The sequence below is a fragment of the Bombina bombina genome, chromosome 1 (assembly GCF_027579735.1).
Source record: "Bombina bombina isolate aBomBom1 chromosome 1, aBomBom1.pri, whole genome shotgun sequence".
In the NCBI taxonomy this organism is placed as follows: domain Eukaryota; kingdom Metazoa; phylum Chordata; class Amphibia; order Anura; family Bombinatoridae; genus Bombina; species Bombina bombina.
Genome location: NC_069499.1, coordinates 342,633,354 through 342,659,734, shown reverse-complemented (window position 1 = coordinate 342,659,734; position 26,381 = coordinate 342,633,354). Strand labels below are relative to the sequence as shown.

The following is a 26,381-nucleotide window of genomic DNA, read 5'->3' as shown; positions in this document are numbered from 1 at the left end:
GAGCGGGATTTCCCCCAGGCACGTTCAGCAGCACGGGAGCATTTTTGTAGATAGCGTGTTTGCTGAGAGTTATAAATAACTACCTGTATGTAAGTTATTTATAAGATATTTTGTACTAAAATTATAATTTTATATTAAAACACTAAAGGACAGATTACGAGCATTAATTATGCTATATACAAACTTTTTGCACGTCGGGTTGCGCCCTAGCGATAACCTGACACGCGCAATAAGCCGAATTTAGAATACCACACGCACGATAACCTATTCCCCCATAGAAGTCAATGGAGAAAAAAAGTGGGGGGGAAAACACTCTCGCGCAAACCAAAACACATATTTTCATATTGACTAAACCAACATGAAAATATGAATATTTCACGTATCAATGTTCTACACATAGCAGAATATGTTCTATTTATTCAGAAATGCAGTCACCTGCATTACTCTATTATCCCTCATACTGGTATTTGCTTGATGTCTAAATGCCCCATGTTCTCTTATTTAACACATCCAAGTTCTACAACACTACACTAATACTTAGTTCATGTATATATCGCTACTCATCAGCACTCCCAGCTAGCTTCTTACTCTTAGTTACTTTCCACATCACTATTCGCACTTTATAAAACTATTACTACCACTACTACTAATTATAATAACAATAATAATATTGAGAGACTCATGATTGGTTCTGATAATTTTCTCAACTATGTACATAATTGAAATAAGATAAATTCTTAGTTACTTTCCACATCACTATTCGCACTTTATAAAACTATTACTACCACTACTACTAATTATAATAACAATAATAATATTGAGAGACTCATGATTGGTTCTGATAATTTTCTCAACTATGTACATAATTGAAATAAGATAAATTCTTAGTTACTTTCCACATCACTATTCGCACTTTATAAAACTATTACTACCACTACTACTAATTATAATAACAATAATAATATTGAGAGACTCATGATTGGTTCTGATAATTTTCTCAACTATGTACCTAATTAAAATAAGATAAATTGACTTTGAGCATATAAAATATCATATTGTGATAACTCCAGAAATTTCTCATTTGTCATTTGCAGTTGTTATATACATCTTTTAAATACATCTTATCAACTTTAAGCATGTTCCTCTCTTGCCAGGGAAGGTCACAAATGGCATAAATTGAGAACAGTTTTGAACAAACGTATGTTGAAGCCAACAGAAGCTATGAGCTATGCAGGAGGTATAAATGAGGTTGTGACAGATTTCATGGACCGACTTCAGGACATGCGCAAGGAGAGTTCCTCTGGTGATATGGTCAACGATGTAGCAAATGCATTTTACAGATTTGCTTTTGAAGGTATTTATGTAGCTTCAATATTCATATTTTTGTTTATTAAATAAATCCTGAATAGTCATAATAGAGTTTTATGATAATTAATATTGTCTAATTAATATTGATGCTGGGAAACTGTCTATGTTTGAAAATGACATTCTTTCCCTTAACATAAAACTTAGCTATGAGCAGTATAGTATATCATTCCTTTTAATATTTGTAAATTGTGTTTTGGATCTGGGGAGTAAGGGTGTAATCTAGAGTGATAGTGTCCCAGGACTGGGTTTTTGATAATAAGAGATAGGGTTTGAATATTATTTGGGGGGTTTCAGTATTCTTTGGTGAAGGTTGGGTGGTGCCATGATTCCCACAGATTCAAAATGAAAATGGGAAATCAGGACTTTATTTAATATTGTCCTTTCAATTTTTTGGATGATTTAGTGTTATAGTATATTATCATCTGGCTCTAATATGTGCTTTTGTTCACAGAAACACAAGATGCACACTACTTCCAAATATGGGCTAGATATTTATCGCTCCCACTCGCACGCTAACTCCGCTAGTAGTAAGCTTTTTGTGCACATTGGGTAGCGTGCATATTACAAATTTAAAGTAAAAATATTTTGCACGAGCACTATCCTGCTACACGTTAAAAGTCGAACTTTGAATACTGCAACCTTGTTAACATATTCCCCCATAGACTTTAATAGAGTGCAAAAAATGGGAAAAAAATACTAACACCCTTACTCACGCTAAACCGACACGTGCAAAAAGCCAAACTTCGAATATCGTGACCTTAACGTATTACTTTATAGACTTCAATAGAGAGTGAAAGTGGGAAAAAAAACGAACACTCTTATTCACGCACTAACCAAGTGTGCTAACACGAAATGATACGTTAATATTTTATATTCCAATGTTCTTCGCACAGAAAAATATGTTCTTTTTATTCTTAAATATATATATATATATATATATATATATATATGATGTTTGGTAAAATATATATCTATACCTATATATATATATATTTTTTTATATATATATATATATATATATATATATATACACAGATACAGTATATATAATTAACTATACGTATAGGTAAATACAGATATATATATAGGAATATCTATTTAAAAATACTTAGAACATATTACCCTATGTGAAGATCATTGGAATGTTAAATATTTACAGTAAATACACAGTTAAACACTCTTAAATATGAATATTACATAAATATGTTTTTTCATGTTTTCAACTACTTGACTGCAATGGTCTCCAATGTATTTATATATATATATATATATATATGCCTTTGTATGTATACATATGTATTTATGTGTTTATATTTGTATCTATGTCTGTAAACAAATATATACACACATAAACATATATATATATATTATATAGTGTATATATATATATATATATATATATATATATATACATATTTTATTATAAATTATCACTGCCTGCCTTTTTTTTAGACCTCCTATCTGTGAGCCCTTATAACTTTTTAATGCAATAATTTTTTTAATATCATTTTTATCAGACTGTGTTATTATTAGTGTAAAATTGTATTTTTGATGTGTTTTGTGCAATTATTTTTTTGTCAAGTGTAACAGTTAACCAGAGCTCTGAAGTTGCACTATCCCAACACGTGTTAAATTTAATTACGCACATTTACTTTAATCTCATAATACACACGATACTTCTGCCGCGCACAAATAGCCGCAATAAACCCCTTATCGTTCACGTGCAACAGTTAGCACGCCACTTGTAATCTAGCCTTATGTGGGATAAGGTTAACATTCTGCTTTTACTTATGACACTACTAAAATAGGGAGAAAAAAATAAATTAGTCAATGAGTTGTAGAAAATATACAATAAACCTTTTTCCAATTTTGAAAGTGGAGTTTAGGGCATCACTTGATCCTCTAGAGATTCCAAAACTGTAGCTCTTCCTTGACAAAACAAGACAGCACCCACTAAACTTGACATTTACTTGACTAGGTTACAAAACTGAAAATAGATATTGTATTACATGACAAAAATCACCACGTGAAACAAATCAAAATATTATTTTCATTTAGTATGTAAATACAACCGTGTAGCACCAAGAAAGTCATCTATAGTATGGAACTATTCAATCTGCCACTCAGAATTATAAAAGTGATGCAATCAACTTGTTTAAAAGGGACAGTACAGGGAGTGCAGAATTATTAGGCAAGTTGTATTTTTGAGGATTCATTTTATTATTGAACAACAACCATGTTCTCAATGAACCCAAAAAACTCATTAATATCAAAGCTGAATATTTTTGGAAGTAGTTTTTAGTTTGTTTTTAGTTTTAGCTATTTTAGGGGGATATCTGTGTGTGCAGGTGACTATTACTGTGCATAATTATTAGGCAACTTAACAAAAAACAAATATATACCCATTTCAATTATTTATTTTTACCAGTGAAACCAATATAACATCTCAACATTCACAAATATACATTTCTGACATTCAAAAACAAAACAAAAACAAATCAGTGACCAATATAGCCACCTTTCTTTGCAAGGACACTCAAAAGCCTGCCATCCATGGATTCTGTCAGTGTTTTGATCTGTTCACCATCAACATTGCGTGCAGCAGCAACCACAGCCTCCCAGACACTGTTCAGAGAGGTGTACTGTTTTCCCTCCTTGTAAATCTCACATTTGATGATGGACCACAGGTTCTCAATGGGGTTCAGATCAGGTGAACAAGGAGGCCATGTCATTAGATTTTCTTCTTTTATACCCTTTCTTGCCAGCTACGCTGGGGAGTACTTGGACGCGTGTGATGGAGCATTGTCCTGCATGAAAATCATGTTTTTCTTGAAGGATGCAGACTTCTTCCTGTACCACTGCTTGAAGAAGGTGTCTTCCAGAAACTGGCAGTAGGACTGGGAGTTGAGCTTGACTCCATCCTTAACCCGAAAAGGCCCCACAAGCTCATCTTTGATGATACCAGCCCAAACCAGTACTCCACCTCCACCTTGCTGGCGTCTGAGTCGGACTGGAGCTCTCTGCCCTTTACCAATCCAGCCACGGGCCCATCCATCTGGCCCATCAAGACTCACTCTCATTTCATCAGTCCATAAAACCTTAGAAAAATCAGTCTTGAGATATTTCTTGGCCCAGTCTTGACGTTTCAGCTTGTGTGTCTTGTTCAGTGGTGGTCGTCTTTCAGCCTTTCTTACTTTGGCCATGTCTCTGAGTATTGCACACCTTGTGCTTTTGGGCACTCCAGTGATGTTGCAGCTCTGAAATATGGCCAAACTGGTGGCAAGTGGCATCTTGGCAGCTGCACGCTTGACTTTTCTCAGTTCATGGGCAGTTATTTTGCGCCTTGGTTTTTCCACACGCTTCTTGCGACCCTGTTGACTATTTTGAATGAAACGCTTGATTGTTCGATGATCACGCTTCAGAAGCTTTGCAATTTTAAGAGTGCTGCATCCCTCTGCAAGATATCTCACTATTTTTTACTTTTCTGAGCCTGTCAAGTCCTTCTTTTGACCCATTTTGCCAAAGGAAAGGAAGTTGCCTAATAATTATGCACACCTGATATAGGGTGTTGATGTCATTAGACCACACCCCTTCTCATTACAGAGATGCACATCACCTAATATGCTTAATTGGTAGTAGGCTTTCGAGCCTATACAGCTTGGAGTAAGACAACATGCATAAAGAGGATGATGTGGTCAAAATACTCATTTGCCTAATTATTCTGCACTCCCTGTAAATTCAAAATCAAATTTTAAACAAGTTTACAATTTACTTCTATTATCAAATTTGCTTTCTTCTCTTGGAATTCTTTGTTAAAGAGTAAACCTACGTAAACTCATAGGAGCTCAGGAGCATTGCTCCAAACACTGCTGTCAGATAGCTGACACGTGCACTCTCTTAAGCTCACTTAAGATTATCATTTAACAAAGGATACCAAAATAAACGTTGTACTATAATGAATCCCTTAAAGCTTAAAAAGATTTTGATTGTTTAGAAAGCTAAATAATGCCTTTATTACCCATTCCACAGTTTTGTACAACCAACACAGATATATTAATATAATTGTTAGCTCTGTGATTACTTTGTATCTAAGCTTCTGCAGACTGCCCTTTATTTCAGGGCTGTTTATGACTTGCATTTTAGCCATCAGTGGGGTCTCATTTGTAACTCTACAGGAGTGAGCACAGTGTTATATATAAGGTACAGATAACCTGCTATGTCTTGCTATGAAAAGCTTATAACATTGACTAAGATAAAGATGGCCTGCAGGGGCTTAAAAACAGGTAGAGGTTTAGTTTTAGATGTTAAAAAGTATATTAATATAACAATATTGGTTATACAAAGCTGGGGAATGTGTATTAAATACATTATCTACTGTATGTTTTTAAACAATAACCATTTTGAAGTAGACTGTCCTGTTAATTTTGACTTTACTGTCCCTTTAAGGTCTAGTCTACATAAAGGGATACTAAACCCAAATATTTTCTTTTATGATTCAGACAGAGCATGCAATTTTAAGCAACTTTCTAATTTACTCCTGTTATCACTTTTTCTTCGTTGTCTTTGCTTTCTTTATTTTAAATCAGGAATGTAAGCTTAAGAGCCGGCCCAATTTTTGATTCAGAACCTGGGTAGCACTAGTGCTACCAATCAGCAGGCGCTACCCAGGTGCTGAACCAAAAATGGGCGGCTCCTAAACTTACATTTGTGCTTTTTCAAATAAACATAGGAAGAGAACGAAGAAAAATTGATAATAGGAGTAAATTAGAAAGTTGATTAAAATTGCATGCACTATCTCTATATCATGAAAGAAAAAAATGGGTTTAGAAACCCTTTAAAGCTTGAGAAATATAATACATAATTTTGGTTTGAAGGATTTCATAAATTCTAATTGTGGTAACACTGTCCATAAGTAGAACACATTTTTAACCACAAATATTTGTTTTATTTTCTTGGCCAGGGATCTCCTATATCTTGTTTGAAACTAGAATTGGCAGTTTGGATAAACAGATCCCTCCCGAGACCCAGAAGTTCATTGATTCCATTGGCTATATGTTTAAGAACTCTGTTTATGTTACCTTTCTGCCCAAGTGGACAAGGAGGGTTTTACCCTATTGGGATCGGTATATAGAAGGCTGGGATAATATTTTTTACTATGGTAAGTGTGAGTTGCACTAGTTCAATATGATCAGTTTATCTATCATCTATCTATCTATCTATCTATCTATCTATCTATATATCTACCCAGTGTATATATATATATATATATATATATATATATCCTAATTTAAATCTAATTTAAATTTGTACTTTGGGTTGCATTAAATTAGTTAGCATTGCTTATGCTATTTTATTTTCCTCATTCATGCAGGGCTTTATTCAAAATGACACATATTTGTTAGTGTGTTCATTTTAATTTGCATCATAATTTCCCACTTAAAGGAATAGTACGTCAGATCAATTTTAAAAGTTGTTAAAAGTGTATAATTAAAGGACGTGAAATCATTTATTATTGTAAAAATGGCTGTCAGTTTGACATCTAAAATGCCTTTTAAACGGCCCCCTTTAAAGACATCTTAGACTTTCCCTAAGGTGACTTGTTTTATTCTTATTTACTCCAGTGAGAGCAATGTTCAATTAGGCCATCCTCCTCCGAATTCTCAGAAGCGAACATTGGCTTTCACTGACTGTTAGGTTTCACAGGGGAAGACATTTTGTGCATGCCAGGCTGACAGTGCTTTACTTGAATGCACTCAATGTTAAAGAGACAGAAAGATCAAAAATGAAATGCTTATGGGTGCATTTCAATTTGAAATATAAGTATTTTTGCAATATACTTTCATTAGCAAAAATGCTTCTAGTAAGTTATTAAGCACATATCCTGTTAGGCCCGTACACCAGTATCGTACACCAGTATTCAAACACCACACCTTCTTACAGAGTCAGCAGTGGCTTGTAAAACATAAATTATGTCTTCAGAAGCAATACACACAACCACCAACTCTCTGAGCAGGCGTCGTGCTTGAATACTGACGCACAGGCCCTCAGAATATGTGCACGTGTCACTGAAAAACACTAATAATCTTTACTAGAAGCATTTTTGCTAATTAAAGTATATTGCAAAAATGATTATATTTCAAATTGTAATGCACTCATGCACATTTTTTTTACCTTTCTATCCCTTTAAGGAAGAGGGACAGTGCTGCAGACATGGGGGTTACCAGAGCAGCATTCTATGGGGACACAATAAAAAGTATTGTCAGAGAAAAAGAACTTTAGGCTATTAGGCAATATAACTGATAAATAAGAGGTGTGATACTGTAACTATGGATCTCTAATGTAATAAAAGTAATGTTTATTGTCACTTTATTTCAAGGGATCCTGGGTGTTACCAGAGACATAAAGAATGTGAAATATTTAATCGGACCAAAAATAAAATCATTCATTATGCATATACTGTACAAGTACTTTTTTTCCCCATTGCTTTTTCCTCAATTGCTTACATTGGTGCTGACTAACAAGTAGATGCAAAGATTTGCAGTGTGAATACAAGCGTGTTTGTATTCTCGTTTGCTCTTTGAATGGCATTCCAAGCCAACATGGCTACCCGAAGCATGAAATATTGCAAGTGCATATATTTTCCTGCAACATCTCATGCATTCACCGATGAGCCGCTAATATCAGGATAAACTGCTTGATTTTAAATAGTAGCTTGAATATGTTCAAGCAAATTTTGCCATGAGTTGGCATCTTTTTTTGCCATATTTTATCTATTTCTTTATCAATCTTTCCATTGTTCATGCTCTCAAAATCCAGTTATCTTACTACTGAATGTAAGTTAAAGTATTTCATAATAAAGAAAGCATTATTACATTTTTGGTAAGTTAATTAATTCTTAAAGGGACAGTCTACCTTTTTTTTTTATTGTTTAAAAAGATAGATAACACCTTTACTACTCAATCTCCAGCTTTGCATAACCAACATTGTTATAGATACTTTATAACCTCTAAGTTTGATGTTTCTAAGCCCCAGCACACCGCCCCTTATCTCAGTGCTTTTTAAATTGTGCTTGTTAAATCATTCTCCCATGGATAATGGTAATGGTTATGCAAGAACCAGCACTGATTGGCTAAAATAAAAGATTGTAAAAGCCCTAAGATAAGGGGCAGTCTGCAGTGGCTTAGATACAATTAATCATAGAGGTAAAAAACATATTAATATAACAGTGTTGGTTATGCAAAACTGGGGAATGGTATATAAAGGGATTATCTATCTTTTTAAACAGTAACACATTTCAAGTAGACTGTCCATTTAAGAAAGGTTTACTACTACTTAAAATAAAACAGAAAAAAGAGTAGACTTAATGGTCCAAATGAACCTTATAATATTAAGTTCTCTTTTTCCTAAGCAAGAAACAGATTGCATGTTACCTTGTGCGTGTGATCTTTTATTAGAATACATTTTACTGTTTTTGTTAGTTTCTGCCATGCATATGTTACCACAGCTAGATCATTATTCACCATACAACATATTTATTGTTTTTAATATTTTTTTAGGGAATAAACTCATTGACAAGAAAATGAGTGAGATCCAGTCCAGACTAGAAAAGGGTGAAGAGGTGAAGGGAGAATACCTCACTTATTTGCTGTCCAGTGGAAAGCTGTCTATTGAAGATGTATATGGCAGTGTGACGGAACTTCTTCTAGCTGGTGTAGACACTGTAAGTAACTGCTCCTCTCCTTACTTACAGTCTAACCACACAAGACCTTTTGTTGTATACCAATATTATGGGTACCTTCTTGGTTTTGTTCCTAAAAGAAAATGAAACAAATTTAACTTCTGAAATAAAAACTCCAATGGTTTTTTAAAAAAGTTTTCTATACCAAAAAACACAGCAAACTTTAAGGGATAAGATGGTTTTAAGTTCTGACCACATTTCAAGGAAGCTTAGCTTTTACTTAAAGTGATATGAAACCCCAAAAAATGATTTTGTGATTCAGACAGAGCAGACCATTTAAAAAAAGTTTCTTGTTTACTTCTATTTTAAAATTGGCTTTGTTCCCATGATATTTTGTGTTGAAGAGATACCTAGTTGGCATCACTACATGGTAGGAAATAGTGCTGCCATCTAGTGCTCTTGCAAATGGATAAGATTCTTGCAAAACTTCAGCCATATAGTGCTCCAGAAGTGGGACTGCTCCTAAGCATACGTCCCTGCTTTTCAACAAAAGATACCAAGCGAAGGAAGAACAATTGATAATAGAAGTAAATTAGAAAATGTTTTAGAATTGCATGCTCCATCCAAAACATGAAATAAAAAAATTGGTTTTATATCCCTTTAATAAAACTAGAAGTTTCTTCCCAAGAGGTTATTTAAAGATTGATTTAAATATAGCTCTAGGCCCAGATCAAATGCCTGTTGAATTCAATAAAATGTTGTGAGATGATCTGGTTCCTATATTGATGCAATTGTATAATAGTTTTTATTTGGATAACTAATCTAGGTCAAAAAACTTTACTAGAGCTATAACATAAATTATTAATTTATAAGAAAGGACAAGATTCAGAGGATCACGGGTCATATAACTAATGATCTATAAAGTGGCATAAGAACTTTACTATTCTGCTACAAAAAACTACTACTATTCTATCTAATATATTACAATTTTTTTGTATCATCTGCAAACAGACATACTTTCCCCTGTAGCCCTCTGCTGATATCTCTGACAATTATGTTAAACAAAACAGGCACCAGAACTGACCCCTGAGGAACACCACTAGTAACAGCCCCCCCTGCTGAATGTACTCCATTTACTAAGACACTCTGTTTTCTATCCTTAAAGGGATACTAAACCCACATTTTGTATTTCATGATTCAGATAGAGCATGCAATTTAAAAAAATATTTGGGTTTACTATCACTTTAACCACTTACTCTTTTGGAAACATATTATAATATTATTTGGTTGGTCTATGTGCACACAGCGATAATGTATCAGTATTTAGGGGAGGCATCGGGTTTGTCCTTTCGATATTTTGAGTGTGGGCGGGGTGCACTACCTGTTCTCTCTTTGGAACAAATTTAGAAAGGGGTGTGAACCCGGTGTCCAATGGGAGACAGGGCACATATTTTAAGTTTTACTATGGCTAGGAGTAAGGCGAATTGCCGAAACGCGTAAGCTGATCAGTTATACAGCTCCAGGTACACTCTGTATTTTACCCCAGGGTTTTCTACCCCCATTCACTCTGATGTTGTTATTTGTCCTTAATCTCTATGCTGATTGCAATTGTTTTTTGGCAAGATATAAATAAACAACACTGCATTGCAACCCCCTCTGTGCTCCTCTTTTCTTTTCGTCTGTGTTTCTACTATCACTTTAAGCCAGCATTCTACCCAACTCACAATTTTTGAGTCTAGACCAAGGAGATACAGTTTGTAAATTAGTTTGTTGTGCGGTGTCAAATGCGTTGCTGAAATCTAGATATGCTACATCAAGACAGGGATGTCCCCTTTTCACCCTTATTATTTATTATGGCTCTAAAACTGTTGGCAATAAGGCTCAGGGAGGAAATAGAAGCAATATGTATTGGGAAAGTGGAATGCAAAGTACTTCTAAATGCCAATGACTTATTAATCTTACTTATAAACATGAATAATATACCTAGAGTTTTAGGAATAATGAAATCCTTTAGTTCCTTCCTTGATACAAAATCAATTCCAACAAATCAGAATTAATGAAAATGTATAAAGGTACCTATAAACCAACAATCAAGATATCCTTTAAGATAACTCAACTGGTTAAATCTACCTTTAAATCTGTTTGGAATTCAACTTATTTAAAATGCTTTTGTTGCCAAAAATACGATATACATAAAAAAAAATACCATCTATAATTCCAGAAAGAGATTTAAAGAACTATAATAATCTATTAAAATGCTTCTCTGGGGAAGAAGTGTTTAAGTGATGGAACTGTTGTGACGGTGGAGGTGTGAATGGCAGATTTTGGAGATCATTGTTTAGGGATTTTTTGTTTGTTCTTGTTAAATTTTTAAAAATAAAAATAAATATCCAACATAAGAGAATTGGTTGATGAGAGCAGTATCTTACATAGGATATAGTGCTGTTTGTAAATGCTTTTCAGAATTATTGAATTATTGTTAATCAGTAAAGTTTTTTGTATTATTTAAGAAAATGGGAATATATTTTCAGGGATTTAATATTAAAAAAAAAAGAGAATGGAAAATATTATAGATAATCTTATATTCTGGTACTGAAACCTCCCACTAATTGCTAGATTACATTAACCCCACTAGACTTTGGCTTTTTGCACAAGTATAAAATTTAAAAGTAAAAAGTTTTCTCTTGCTCTCTAAATCAACGCGGGCAAAAAGCCATACTGTGATTATCGCAACCACATTAACGTATTCCACATATACTTCAATGGAGCCAAAAATTGGAGAGAAAAAAACACCCTTACTCGTGCGCAAACCCAATTGCATTTTCTGAAGTGCGCTAACTTAACATGAAAATATGAATATTTTTCATATTCCAATGTCCTTCGCATAGAAGAATATGTTCTATTTATTCTTAAATACATATATATAGAACATATTCCCCTATGTGAAGAATATTAAAATGTGAAATATTTACAGTAAATACATAGTTAAACACTTTATTAAATATGAATATTGCATAAATATGCTTCTACATGTTTTCATCTACTTGACTGCAAAGGGCTCCAATGCACTTATATATGTCTATGTATACATATGTATTTATGTGTTTATATTTGTATATATGTCGGTAAATACATATATACACACATAAATACATATGTACACAAATATGAACATATATATATATATATCTATATACACAGTATATATATATATATATATATATATATATATATATATATATATATATATATATATATATATATATATATATACAGGGAGAGCAGAATTATTAGGCAAATGAGTATTTTGACCACATCATCCTCTTTATGCATGTTGTCTTACTCCAAGCTGTATAGGCTCGAAAGCCTGCTACCAATTAAGCATATTAGGTGATGTGCATCTCTGTAATGAGAAGGGGTGTGGTCTAATGACATCAACACCCTATATCAGGTGTGCATAATTATTAGGCAACTTCCTTTCCTTTGGCAAAATGGGTCAAAAGAAGGACTTGACAGGCTCAGAAAAGTAAAAAATAGTGAGATATCTTGCAGAGGGATGCAGCACTCTTAAAATTGCAAAGCTTCTGAAGCGTGATCATCGAACAATCAAGCGCTTCATTCAAAATAGTCAACAGGGTCGCAAGAAGCTTGTGGAAAAACCAAGCCGCAAAATAACTGCCCATGAACTGAGAAAAGTCAAGCGTGCAGCTGCCAAGATGCCACTTGCCACCAGTTTGGCCATATTTCAGAGCTGCAACATCACTGGAGTGCCCAAAAGCACAAGGTGTGCAATACTCAGAGACATGGCCAAGGTAAGAAAGGCTGAAAGATGACCACCACTGAACAAGACACACAAGCTGAAACGTCAAGACTGGGCCAAGAAATATCTCAAGACTGATTTTTCTAAGGTTTTATGGACTGATGAAATGAGAGTGAGTCTTGATGGGCCAGATGGATGGGCCCATGGCTGGATTGGTAAAGGGCAGAGAGCTCCAGTCCGACTCAGACGCCAGCAAGGTGGAGGTGGAGTACTGGTTTGGGCTGGTATCATCAAAGATGAGTTTGTGGGGCCTTTTCGGGTTGAGGATGGAGTCAAGCTCAATTCCCAGTCCTACTGCCAGTTTCTGGAAGACACCTTCTTCAAGCAGTGGTACAGGAAGAAGTCTGCATCCTTCAAGAAAAACATGATTTTCATGCAGGACAATGCTCCATCACACGCGTCCAAGTACTCCACAGCGTGGCTGGCAAGAAAGGGTATAAAAGAAGAAAATCTAATGACATGGCCTCCTTGTTCACCTGATCTGAACCCCATTGAGAACCTGTGGTCCATCATCAAATGTGAGATTTACAAGGAGGGAAAACAGTACACCTCTCTGAACAGTGTCTGGGAGGCTGTGGTTGCTGACAGAATCCATGACAGAATCCATGGATGGCAGGCTTTTGAGTGTCCTTGCAAAGAAAGGTGGCTATATTGGTCACTGATTTGTTTTTGTTTTGTTTTTGAATGTCAGAAATGTATATTTGTGAATGTTGAGATGTTATATTGGTTTCACTGGTAAAAATAAATAATTGAAATGGGTATATATTTGTTTTTTGTTAAGTTGCCTAATAGTTATGCACAGTAATAGTCACCTGCACACACAGATATCCCCCTAAAATAACTATAACTAAAAACAAACTAAAAACTACTTCCAAAACTATTCAGCTTTGATATTAATGAGTTTTTTAGGTTCATTGAGAACATGGCTGTTGTTCAATAATAAAATTAATCCTCAAAAATACAACTTGCCTAATAATTCTGCACTCCCTGTATATATATATATATATGAGAAAAAGTTTATACAGCTGTTTAGGGGATTAATTAGAGCACCACAGTTAAACAAGTTCACTGGTGCACGGGGGTTCATAATTAATTAAATGTAGAAAAAAAGAAAGGGACAACAGGTGAACCCTAGTCCAGCACTCCCCATATTTCCAAATTCAAAAACCAACCAACATACAGGGTATATGTCTACAAAACGTACCTCACAACAATTTATGGATTCTAAAATAGAAAATATTTATTATGACACGCACCATCCCTTTGAAAAGATATAGATAGAGTGTCAGGGTTTTTTCCCTGATCTATTTGCCATGTGCTGCTGGAAGCCATTTTACTCACCTCTCTTGCTGACTCTGGTGCATACTGTGTGATGCTGCTCATTTCCTGCACTTCCTTTTATGGCCAGACTGGTATACATCATCCGTGTGAGACAGGATGCAGTCTCAGAATTGTGATGTCATCACTTATTATTTAAAGGGCCTCTGTTCAGTATGCTTTGCCCTTGCGTTGTCTCAGACCTGTTTGTGAGAGCTCCTGTGTATTACCTGGCTGTCTGACGTCCCTCCTGGTTCCTGAACCCCGGCTTGTTCCTGACTCTGCTGTTCTCCTTGTTCCTGATTCAAGCTCATCTGACTATTTGCGACTATTTGCTTTGGCTCCTGACTCGGCTCATCTGACTACCAGTTCTGGTTTTGATTCCTGGCTTTTCTATTTGACTTGTGGACTTTTTATTATTTTTTGCTATTAATAAAGGTGTGATTATTTTTGCACTTCTTGTCTCAGTCTGATTCCTGGCACCCTGACATTACGCAAGGGCCATGAATCCTGATGGTGCTAATAATCCACCTTTACCTGCCATAATTTCCAGGATGGATGAACAGGATCACCGCTTGGATCAATTTGCACTAGCCCTGCAAACCCTGCTGACTCTCACTGCACATTTGGACCAAAGTGACCCGCAAGTTATGGCTGCTCCTGTTTCCATGCTGCACCTAGTCCTACCAGGAGCATCTCCGGTTCTGCGCCTCTACCTCAGCAATATTGAGGCGATCCTAATCAGTGCAGAGGGTTTTTAACCAGGTGGGCATTTACTTTGAGATGTTACCTCAGGCGTTTCCCTCTGACAGGGCTAAGGTAGGATTTCTCATCTCGTTACTAAGGGTATTTGATGTTCTGGCTCGCTCCTCCTCTGCTGCTAAACGACTCATGTCCATTCAGCAAGGTACAAGATCTGTTGCTGTGTATGCCATTGAGTTCCGTATGCTTGCCGCAGAGGTAGGTTGGAACAATGAAGCCCTTGTTGTCGCCTTCTTTCATGGGCTCTCTGATGCGATTAAAGACAAAGTTGCTGCCAGAGATTCACAAGGAGATCTCGAGGCATTGGTGTCTTTTTTGATCCTAATTGACATCAGACTAAGTGATAGGCCCTCTTTCAAGGAGCGCTTGCAGAAGCCTCCTGTTCCGTTGTCTCCTACGTGTTCGTTCCCACCCATGCCTCCCTCTCCTCCCATGCCTCCTGGTCCTGAGTCACCAGGTACTGCTGAGCTGATGCAGTTGGGATTCACGCGTCTCTCCGCGGCTGAGAGGGCCTTTAGAAGGAGGGAGGGGCTCTTGTCCTACACGGCCGGGAAACGCTCACACCTAAGGTCCTGTCGGGGGCAGACCTTGGGTGGTTTATCCTCGTCCCCGGAACCGTTAAAGGAGAAACCTTTGGTCACGGTTGTCCTTTCCTGGGTGGACTCCTCCATAGTCACCCAGGCTCTTGTTGACTCTGGTGCTGCGGCCTATTTTATTGACAGTGCTTTTGTATCAAAGCACTCCATTCCTGTTTTGCCTCGGTCCGTTCCACTTGCTATTGAGGCCATTGATGGCAGGCCCCTTCAGCCCGCACTCGTTACTCACGAAACTGCTCTGTTATCCATGGCTGTTGGGGCTCTCCATTTTGAAACCCTCCAGGTGATAAACTCTCCACATTTTCTGGTTATTCTGGGTTATCCCTGGCTCCAAAAGCACAATCCCAGTCTCGACTGGCGCAGGTCTGAAATTTTGTCGTGGTCTCCACAATGTATTTCCACTTGTCTTCGGAAACCAGTTAAAGTCTTGTGCACGTCTTCTGTATCTCAATTGCCAGAGGAGTACCGAGAGTTCCTAGACGTTTTTGATAAGGTGCATGCCGGTACGTTGCCTCCTCACCAGTCTTATGATTGTGCCATAGACCTGCAACCTTGAGCCATTCCTCCTCGGGGTCGGGTTTACCCTCTGTCTTTTGCAGAGAATTGTGCTATGGAGGAGTATGTCGCCGATGCTCTGTCACAGGGGATCAACCACAAATCCTACTCTCCTGCTGGGGCTGGCTTCTTCTTTGTGAAGAAAAAGGGTGGCAAGTTAAGACCATGCATCGATTATAGGGGTCTTAATCGTCTTACCATTAAGAATGCTTACGCTATTCCTTCCGGAACTCTTTGACTACCTCAAGGGAGCTACGGTCTTTACTAAACTTGATTTGAGAGGAGTAAGGAGGGCCATGAATGGAAAACAGCATTTAACACCAGGAGCAGGCATTATGAGTATCTTGTAAAGCCCTTTGGCCTATGTAATGCTCCTGCTGTTTTCCAGGAATTTATTAATGATGTCCTATGAGATATATTGCAACAGTGTGTTGTGGTGTACTTAGACGACATCCTTATACACTCACACTTGAGGCTCATGGTTCTGATGTTACATGGGTTCTTCAGAGACTACGTGAGAATGGCCTGTTTTGTAAACTCGAGAAATGTGAGTTCCATCAGACTCAAGTATCCTTCTTAGGTTATGTTATCTCCGTTGCAGGGTTCTCCATGGATCCTGACAAGTTATCTGCAGTTCTGCAGTGGCCTCGCCCAGTTGGTCTTCGGTCTATTCAATGTTTTTTGGGGTTCGCCAATTACTATAGAAAGTTTATTAAAAACATTTCTTCCTTGGTCAAACCTATCACAGACATGACCTGTAAAGAGAAAGATCCACTCCATTGGTCACCTACTGCCATTAAGGCCTTTGATAGTCTTAAGATTGCCTTTGCTGCCACTCCAGTTCTGGCTCATCCTAATCCTGTCCTGCCTTTCGTTCTTGAGGTTGATGCATCTGAGACTGGAGTAGGTGCCCTCTTGTCTCAACGTCCTATGCCTGACGGTTCCTTGCATCCATGTGGTTTCTTCTCTATGAAATTGTCTCCAGCGGAGTGCAATTATGAAATTGGCGACAGGGAATTATTGACCATAATTTTGGTACTCAAGGAATGGAGGCATCTTCTCGAGGGTACTAGCGTGCCAGTGCTCATTCTTACTGACCACAAGAAGTTAACTTATCTATCTGAAGCAAAACGTTTGTTGCCCCGACAGGCCAGATGGGCGCTATTTTTGTCTCGGTTTAATTATGTGGTCTCCTACCTGCCTTGTAGTAAGAATGTTAGGGCTGATGCCCTCTCTCGACAATTTTCACCTCTGTCCAAGGAGGAGTCTGTACCTACTTGAGTTATACCTCCTGACCATATTTTGGCTACCATACATACTAATTTGACTTCTCCCTTGGGGGAGGAGATCCTGGCTGCACAAACCAATGCTCCTCCTGAAAAACCTAGTGGTAAGTGTTTTGTTCCTGAGAATCTTCGAACTAAACTTTCGCACACTTTCCACTATCCTAAAGCCGCAGGTCACCCAGGCAAGAATGATTTGGTCTGTCACTCGACAATTCTGGTGGCCAGCTCTTCGTTCTGATGTTGCTGCGTATGTTGCCTCCTGCTCAGTTTGTACACAGTCTTAAATTTATTGCTAATGGTGAGCGTCCTTGGACACATCTTTCCATGGACTTCATTGTCGAGCTCCCTGTTTCCAATGGCAATACTGTTATCCTTATGGAGGTTGACTGTTTTACTAAAATGTCACATTGCATTCCCTTGAAGAAGTTAGCTACCGCTCAGGAGCTTGCTTCAATTTTTGCCCGGGAGGTCTTTCGTTTACATGGGTTACCCAAGGAGATAGTGTCGGACTGGGGTAGCCAGTTTGTCTCCAGATTTTGGCATTCCTTTTGTGCTCAAATGGGGATCCAGCTTTCCTTCTCCTCGGCATATCACCCTCAATCCAATGGGGCTGCGGAACGGTCTAATCAAGCTCTGGAACAGTTCCTCTGTTGCTATGTCTCAGATCACCACAATAATTGGTCTGAACTGTTACCTTGGGCAGAGTTTGCTCGTAATAGTGCTATTAATGCTTCCTCCAAGTTATTCCCGTTCATGGCGAATTATGGGTTTCAACCATCCTTGTTGCCCGATACATTCATGTCTCAGGGTATTCCGGCTTTGGAGGAGCATCTCCAGCAACTCTGTTCCATGTGGGTGCAGATTCAGGATTGCCTTCATCGTTCTATGCAGCGCCAAAAGTTCCAGGCTGATCGTAGGCGTCTGCCCGCACCTTCCTACCAGGTTGGTGAGAGAGTTTGCCTGTCCTCCCGCAACTTGAACCTTCGTGTGCCTTCCAATAAACTGGATCCCCGTTATGTTGGTCCTTTTTGAATACTCCGACGGGTCAATCCTGTGGCCTACGCTCTTGACCTTCCTCCTGCAATGCGCATCTCCAATGTTTTTCATGTCTCCCTCTTGAAACCATTAGTTTGTAATTGGTTTACTACTGTGTTGCCTCGTCCCCGCCATATCTTTGTTGACAACCATGAGGAGTATGAGGTAAGCAGTATTATTGACTCTTGTATGTCCAGAGGCTGGGTACAGTATTTGGTTCACTGGAGGGGCTACGGTCCAGAGGAGTGTTCATGGTTTCCCTCCTCTGATGTTCATGCTACCGCCCTCCTCTGTGCCTTCCATGCCCGTTTCCCCAATAAGCCTTTTGTCCTCCCGCAGGGGAGGGGTCGCTGAGGGGAGGGTACTGTCAGGGTTTTTTCCCTGATCAATTTGCCCTGTGCTACCGGCAGCCATTTTACTCACCTCTCTTTCTGACTCTGGTGCATACTGTGTGATGCTGCTCATTTCCTGCACTTCCTTTTATGGCCAGACTGGTATACATCATCCGTGTGAGACAGGATGCAGTCTCAGAATTGTGATGTCATCACTTATTATTTAAAGGGCCTCTGTTCAGTATGCTTTGCCCTTGCGTTGTCTCAGACCTGTTTGTGAGAGCTCCTGTGTATTACCTGGCTGTTTGACGTCCCTCCTGGTTCCTGAACCCTGACCTGTTCCTGACTCTGCTGTTCTCCTTGTTCCTGATTCCGGCTCGTCTGACTATTTGCTTTGGCTCCTGACTCGGCTCGTCTGACTACCAGTTCTGGTTTTTATTCCTGACTTGTTATTTGACTTGTGGACTTTTTATTATTTTTTGCTATTAATAAAGGTGTGATTATTTTTGCACTTCTTTTCTCAGTCTGATTCCTGGCACCCTGACATAGAGGTTTATTACTAACAGGGATCTGTAAGATACCAAAAATAAATGTTACAACATAAATAGCTCCCTAGACTCTAGGTTAGTGGCTACTTAATGTCCATATTCATAGAATCATCTTCATATACATACGTTATATATCAAAGTGGATTCACCATTTTTCTAGAAAAACAAATAGTTGGTTTGTCCGTTGCAGAGTAGTTACTGTAGCAAAAGCCAAGTTTGTTAGTAAGCAAGGCAAATGATGCAGAATAGAAGGCTTTGTCAATTCTTGTTAGTAAGCAACACAAATTGCCGTTCCGTCACAGACATGGAAAAATCTTAAGGGACTCATTTATATACTGTCTTTGGATATTCCCACTCAGCAATAGATTATCCTACCAGAGTGGAAATCGCAAACCCCAGCTCACCAGACGATATTATCAGCTGCATCCGCTGCGGGAGTAACTTTCTACTTCACCGCTCTCCGGATTGATATGTAGCATGTCTTAAGCCCCTGGGTATGTTCCACTCACCGGATAAGCTATGCTGCATACAGGGAATCTTTTCCGATCAGACCAAACAAACACCACTTCCACGGAGCTCCTGTGGGCGTTGTTAGCAAGACGCTACATGTGTTTCAACCATCGAGTGATTCAATTGGGCTTCATCAGACATGTGATCACAAATGTCCACTGACGTGCCTTTTATACCTAGCCAGGTGAAGTATTAACATTTTCATTTTAGTAAAATCAGTGAAATGAAAATGGACACCATGGAGTTAATACTTCACCTGGCTAGGTATAAAGGGCATATACAAATATAAAAACACACATACAGATTTAGACATGTATATGTATGTATTTCTATGTTAAAGCCCTTTACAGACCTTTTTTTCTAACACCTGAGACCTCATACCTTTGAGTCCTTATAACCTTTATTTTTTATTAATAATTTTTATTAGATAGTGTTATTATGATTGTAACTGTAGTTTAAATGTATTTGTGATGTGTTTTGTGCACTTTTTTTGTTTCTCGTAACAGTTTACCAGAGCTCTGAGGTCTCGCTATCCAACACGCGTAAAATTTAATTGTGCTCAAGAGAGTGCGTTCACTATTAACTTGTAGTACCGCGCTACTTCTGATGCATGCAAAGAGCCACGATGAACCACTTTTCGCTTGCACGCAACAGTTAGTGCGCCACTCGTAATCTAGCCCTTAGTGTTGAGTTTTATCTTCTGTATATTGCAATATCTTTTTGTTTTCAATAAAGCTTGGGGGAAAATAAGTTTATTTTTAAGGGGCAGAAAATATTATCCTGTAAAGAATTTGCTTAGAGGATTACTGTCCCAGTGTAATACAAAAAAATATAAAAAAAAGTTTTTATCTTGGTCTCTAAGAAGTGTTCCCACTGTGAAATTCTATGCTTTTGTTTTTAAAGTGTCTGGTGCTCTTTGTCTATGGAAGTTTTCTAAGGTATACTGTGGTACATGTGGATCCATGATTGAACAAAAAAATCCTGAGTAGTGTAATGATGGTTTTCAGAACAGAGAAAAAATCGTATTGAATTATTAGAGGAGTCAATTAATTTATATATGGCAGCCAGAGATCCTTTCTCATTTGCTCTGCCATACCCATGACAGAAGATCATGTAAATGTATTTATGGTTAGACTCAGTAGCTTCTAATCGCCCTATCTGGAGCAGTGACATTCATGTGTTGATCCTGATGGAAGCAAGAAGTGTTGGGAAAAAACTGCTAAAATCCAATAGGTGCATAATAAAGGGAAAGGCTATCCCCCAATGATAAAAACAAGAATTAAAGCCAGAAACACAGTGCACAATTAAAACCTTTACATAAGTCAAATATTTTAAAACATATAATAGATAATTATACTGTTGATAATTACATCTGAAAATGATCATATGCTGTCAAACCCCCACGTAACTTAAAGAATTATTATAGTGATAAAATGACATGACTTAATTCATTGAGCTGATTGGATCATTAGCACTTTACTTTCAGGACCAGCAATGCTCTGTGGCTCCTGAGCAGTCATTTAACTATGTGTTTATCCTTTTACAAGGGTTACACACATAGCATTGCAGCATCAATAGTAATAAAATTACATGCTCTCATTGACCAAATATGTAAGCCCACAATGATATGTAGATTCTATTCTATTATTATCATCCATATTGGTAACACTCGATATGGCAGAGTGATAAACTCTTAAAGTGATAACAAACCCTTACAAATGTCATGTATGTGAAAGCACACTAATTAAACATATTAAAATAGTTTTCGTATGAAAATTATGTATGTGTCTGTATCCAACTTAAAGACTAATGACTTACTGGCTGATAAGCACTGCTTTATTCATGGATAATAACACGCCTCACAAGCATTAAAAAAACAATCATTTCTTCTCAGTACAGAAACATACGCCTAGATTTAGAGGTCTGCGTTAGCCGCCCAAACCAGCGTTAGGGGGTCCTAACGCTGGTTTTTACCGCCCGCTGGTATTTTGAGTCAGTCAGGAAAGGGTCTAACGCTCACTTTCCAGCCGCGACTTTTCCATACCGCAGATCCCCTTACATCAATTGCGTATCCTATCTTTTCAATGGGATCTTTCTAACGCCGGTATTTAGAGTCTTGGCTGAAGTGAGCGTTAGAAATCTAACGACAAGACTCCAGCCGCAGAGAAAAGCCAGGAGTTAAGAGCTTTCTGGGCTAACGCCGGTTCATGAAGCTCTTAACTACTGTGCTCTAAAGTACACTAACACCCATAAACTACCTATGTACCCCTAAACCGAGGCCCCCCACATTGCCGCCACTCTATTAATTTTTTTTTACCCCTAATCTGCCGACCGCACACCGCCGCAACCTACATTATCCCTATGTACCCCTAATCTGCTGCCCCTCACATCGCCGACCCCTACATAATATTTATTACCCCCTAATCTCCCCCCCAACGTCGCCGCTACCTACCTACAATTATTAACCCCTAATCTGCCGACCGGACCTCACCGCTACTCTAATAAATGTATTAACCCCTAAAGCTAAGTCTTACCCTAACACCCCCCTAAGTTAAATTTAATTTAAATCTAACAAAATAAAATAAATCTTATTAAATAAATTATTCCTATTTAAAGCTAAATACTTACCTGTAAAATAAACCCTAATATAGCTACAATATAAATAATAATTATATTGTAGCTATTTTAGGATTTATATTTATTTTACAGGCAACTTTGTATTTATTTTAACCAGGTACAATAGCTATTAAATAGTTAATAACTATTTAATAGTTACCTAGTTAAAATAATTACAAAATTACCTGTAAAATAAATCCTAACCTAAGTTACAATTAAACCTAACACTAAACTATCAATAAATTAATTAAATAAACTATCTACAATTATCTACAATTAAATCAAATAAACTAAATTACAAAAAAAACAAACACTAAATTACAAAAACAAACAAACACTAAATTACAAAAATAAAAAAAGATTACAAGAATTTTAAACTAATTACACCTACTCTAAGCCCACTAAAAAAATATCAAAGCCCCCCAAAATAAAAAAATGCCCTACCCTATTCTAAAATAAAAATTTTACAGCTCTTTTACCTTACCAGCCCTTAAAAGGGCCTTTTGCAGGGCATGCCCCAAAGAAAACAGCTCTTTTGCATTTAAATAAACATACAATACCCCCCTCAACATTAAACCCACCACCCACATACCCCTAATCTAACCCAAACACCCCTTAAAAAACCTAACACTAAGCCCCTGAAGATCTTCCTACCTTATCTTCACCACGCCGGGTATCACCGATCCGTCCAGAAGAGGGTCCGAAGTCTTCATCCTATCTGGCAAGAAGAGGGCATCTGGACCGGTAGACATCTTCATCCAGGCGGCATCTTCTATCTTCATCCATCCGGCGTGGAGCAGGACCATCTTGAAGCAGCCAACGCGGATCCATCCTCTTCTAACGACGTCCTAAGTCCGAATGAAGGTTCCTTTAAGGGACGTCATCCAAGATGGCGTCCCTCGAATTCCGATCCGATCAGCCAATCAGATTGAGCTTGCATTCTATTGGCTGATCGGAACAGCCAATAGAATGCGAGCTCAATCTGATTGGCTGATTGGATCAGCCAATCGGATTGAACTTGAATCTGATTGGCTGATTCAATCAGCCAATCAGATTTTTCCTACCTTAATTCCGATTGGCTGATAGAATCCTATCAGCCAATGGGAATTCGAGGGACGCTATCTTGGATGATGTCCTTTAAAGGAACCTTCATTCGGACTTAGGACGTCGTTAGAAGAGGATGGATCCGCGTCGGCTGCTTCAAGATGGTCCCGCTCCGCGCCGGATGGATGAAGATAGAAGATGCCGCCTGGATGAAGATGTCTACCGGTCCAGATGCCCTCTTCTTGCCGGATAGGATGAAGACTTCGGACCCTCTTCTGGACGGATCGGTGATACCCGGCGTGGTGAAGATAAGGTAGGAAGATCTTCATGGGCTTAGTGTTAGGTTTTTTAAGGGGTGTTTGGGTTAGATTAGGGGTATGTGGGTGGTGGGTTATAATGTTGGGGGGGGTATTGTATGTTTATTTAAATGCAAAAGAGCTGTTTTCTTTGGGGCATGCCCCGCAAAAGGCCCTTTTAAGGGCTGGTAAGGTAAAAGAGCTGTAAAATTTTTATTTTAGAATAGGGTAGGGTATTTTTTTATTTTGGGGGGCTTTGTTATTTTTTTAGGGGGCTTAGAGTAGGTTTAATTAGTTTAAAATTCTTGTAATCTTTTTTTATTTTTTGTAATTTAGTGTTTGTTTTTTTTGTAATTTAATTTAGTTGATTTAATTGTAGATAATTGTAGATAGTTTATTTAATTAATTTATTGATAGTGTAGTGTTAGGTTTAATTGTAACTTAGGTTAGGATTTATTTTACAGGTAATTTTGTAATTATTTTAACTAGGTAACTATTAAATAGTTATTAACTATTTAATAGCTATTGTACCTGGTTAAAATAAATACAAAGTTGCCTGTAAAATAAATATAAATCCTAAAATAGCTACAATATAATTATTATTTATATTGTAGCTATATTAGGGTTTATTTTACAGGTAAGTATTTAGCTTTAAATAGGAATAATTTATTTAATAAGATTTATTTTATTTAGTTAGATTTAAATTAAATTTAACTTAGGGGGTGTTAGAGTTAGGGTAAGACTTAGCTTTAGGGGTTAATACATTTATTAGAGTAGCGGTGAGGTCCAGTTGGCAGATTAGAGGTTAATAATTGTAAGTAGGTAGCGGCGACGTTGGGGGGGCAGATTAGGGGGTAATAAATATTATGTAGGGGTCGGCGATGTTAGGGGCAGCAGATTAGGGGTACATAGGGATAACGTAGGTTGCGGTGGTGTACGGAGCGGCAGATTAGGGGTTAAAAATAATATGCAGGGGTCAGCGATAGCGGGGGCGGCAGATTAGGGGTTAATAAGTGTAAGGTTAGGGGTGTTTAGACTTGGGGTACATGTTAGGGTGTTAGGTGCAGACTTAGGAAGTGTTTAACCATAGGAAACAATGGGGCTGCGTTAGGAGCTGAACGCTGCTTTTTTGCAGGTGTTTGGTTTTTTTCAGCTCAAACTGCCCCATTGTTTCCTATGGGGGAATCGTGCACGAGCACGTTTTTTAAGCTGGCCGCTGGTATTTAGAGTTGAAGTGGCGGTAAATTATGCTCTACGCTCCCTTTTTGGAGCCTAACGCAGCCCTTCTGAGAACTCTAAATACCAGCGTTGTTTAAAAGGTGCGGAGGGAAAAAAAGCATGTGTAGCTAACGCACCCCTTTGGCCGCAAAACTCTAAATCTAGGCGATAATTTTTTACAAAATTAAAAAAAAAAATGTAATACATTTGAAAAATCCCTTTTATTAAGCAACAAAGAATACGACTTTAATGATCCTTTAGGAACGGTGTTGTTGTCTGCCTCTTAAACTGAATGTGCCATCACTTTACATATACTTTGGGAGTTTGTAGTTGACTATCTGACTGATTACTCCTGGCTAGTTACCTCTAATTGGTTACTGTAAAATTGATCATCAATATTTTTTCAAGTTTTCAATTATGATTCATTTCAAAAGTAGATTCTCCAATTATTTTTTTTTTTGTGAACACTCAATATTACATTCCTGAGAAATTCCTAAATATGAAGTACACATACTGGGTAGAAATATACCCTCTCTAGTTTATGAGCCTATGCTTTTCATACTAATGCGAAATACTTAAATAATCCCCTGTACTGTTCATACTTTTCCCTCAGACTTCAAACACATTGACCTGGTCTCTTTATCATCTGGCAAGAAACCCAGAAATCCAGAAGACCTTGTATGATGAGGTGATTGGAGCGGTTCCCATGGATCGTCTTCCAGTTGCTGAGGACATTTCGCGAATGCCGTTCCTGAGGGCTGTAATCAAGGAAACATTACGGTAACTGCTTTCTCATTGTTTTAAAATGTTTCATTTAAAAAAAAATGAAGAAAAAAGTTTTTAGAGCATTTTCTACCATTTTGCATAAATCAAAAACAATAACTAGGATTTAAATAGAGATCCGTGTAATCAAATACTTAGAAAACTCTGACCCACATTATATTTAAAATCTTTTTTTAAATAAAGGAAATCACTGCACAACCAGGTATATCACAGGCTCTATATTAATAAAAAACAATCTGATAAGGATGTTTGAAACATTCCCATTGTTTAAAAATAAAAGTATGCATTTCAGAATTAAATTACCTTTTTTATCAAAAATATATTTGTAATATTTAATTCAATTACTTTTAAAGGCATGATGGGTATTTGGTTTATAATGTCCCTTTAAACAGTGTGGATTTGCAAAAAGGACAAAATAAATAATGTTATGTTTGCAGGATTTTATCAGAAATATCAGACATGTATTCATATGAGTATCAGCAATACAGGATTGTTACATATAATTGCTGTTAATAGTTAACCAGTATGAGATTGTAATATAAAATGTTTAGTTATATGTAGTTAAAAAAAAACTTTAAAGTAATGTTCACCGCCATATTTCAAGTTTTTCTCCTTCT

At 37.4% G+C, this 26,381-nt stretch overlaps 1 protein-coding gene across 2 annotated transcripts in view; it reads left to right on the top strand.

Moving 5' to 3' along the window:
- LOC128645282 (sterol 26-hydroxylase, mitochondrial) overlaps positions 1–26,381 on the top strand; it is a 122,206-nt gene that overhangs the window by 82,013 nt on the left and 13,812 nt on the right. For both annotated transcript variants that reach the window (XM_053698146.1, XM_053698145.1), the window contains exons 3-6: positions 1,155–1,354; positions 6,329–6,526; positions 8,925–9,088; positions 25,595–25,761. In XM_053698146.1, the coding sequence (XP_053554121.1) occupies positions 1,155–1,354; positions 6,329–6,526; positions 8,925–9,088; positions 25,595–25,761 (729 nt within the window). The remainder of the gene's footprint in view (positions 1–1,154; positions 1,355–6,328; positions 6,527–8,924; positions 9,089–25,594; positions 25,762–26,381) is intronic.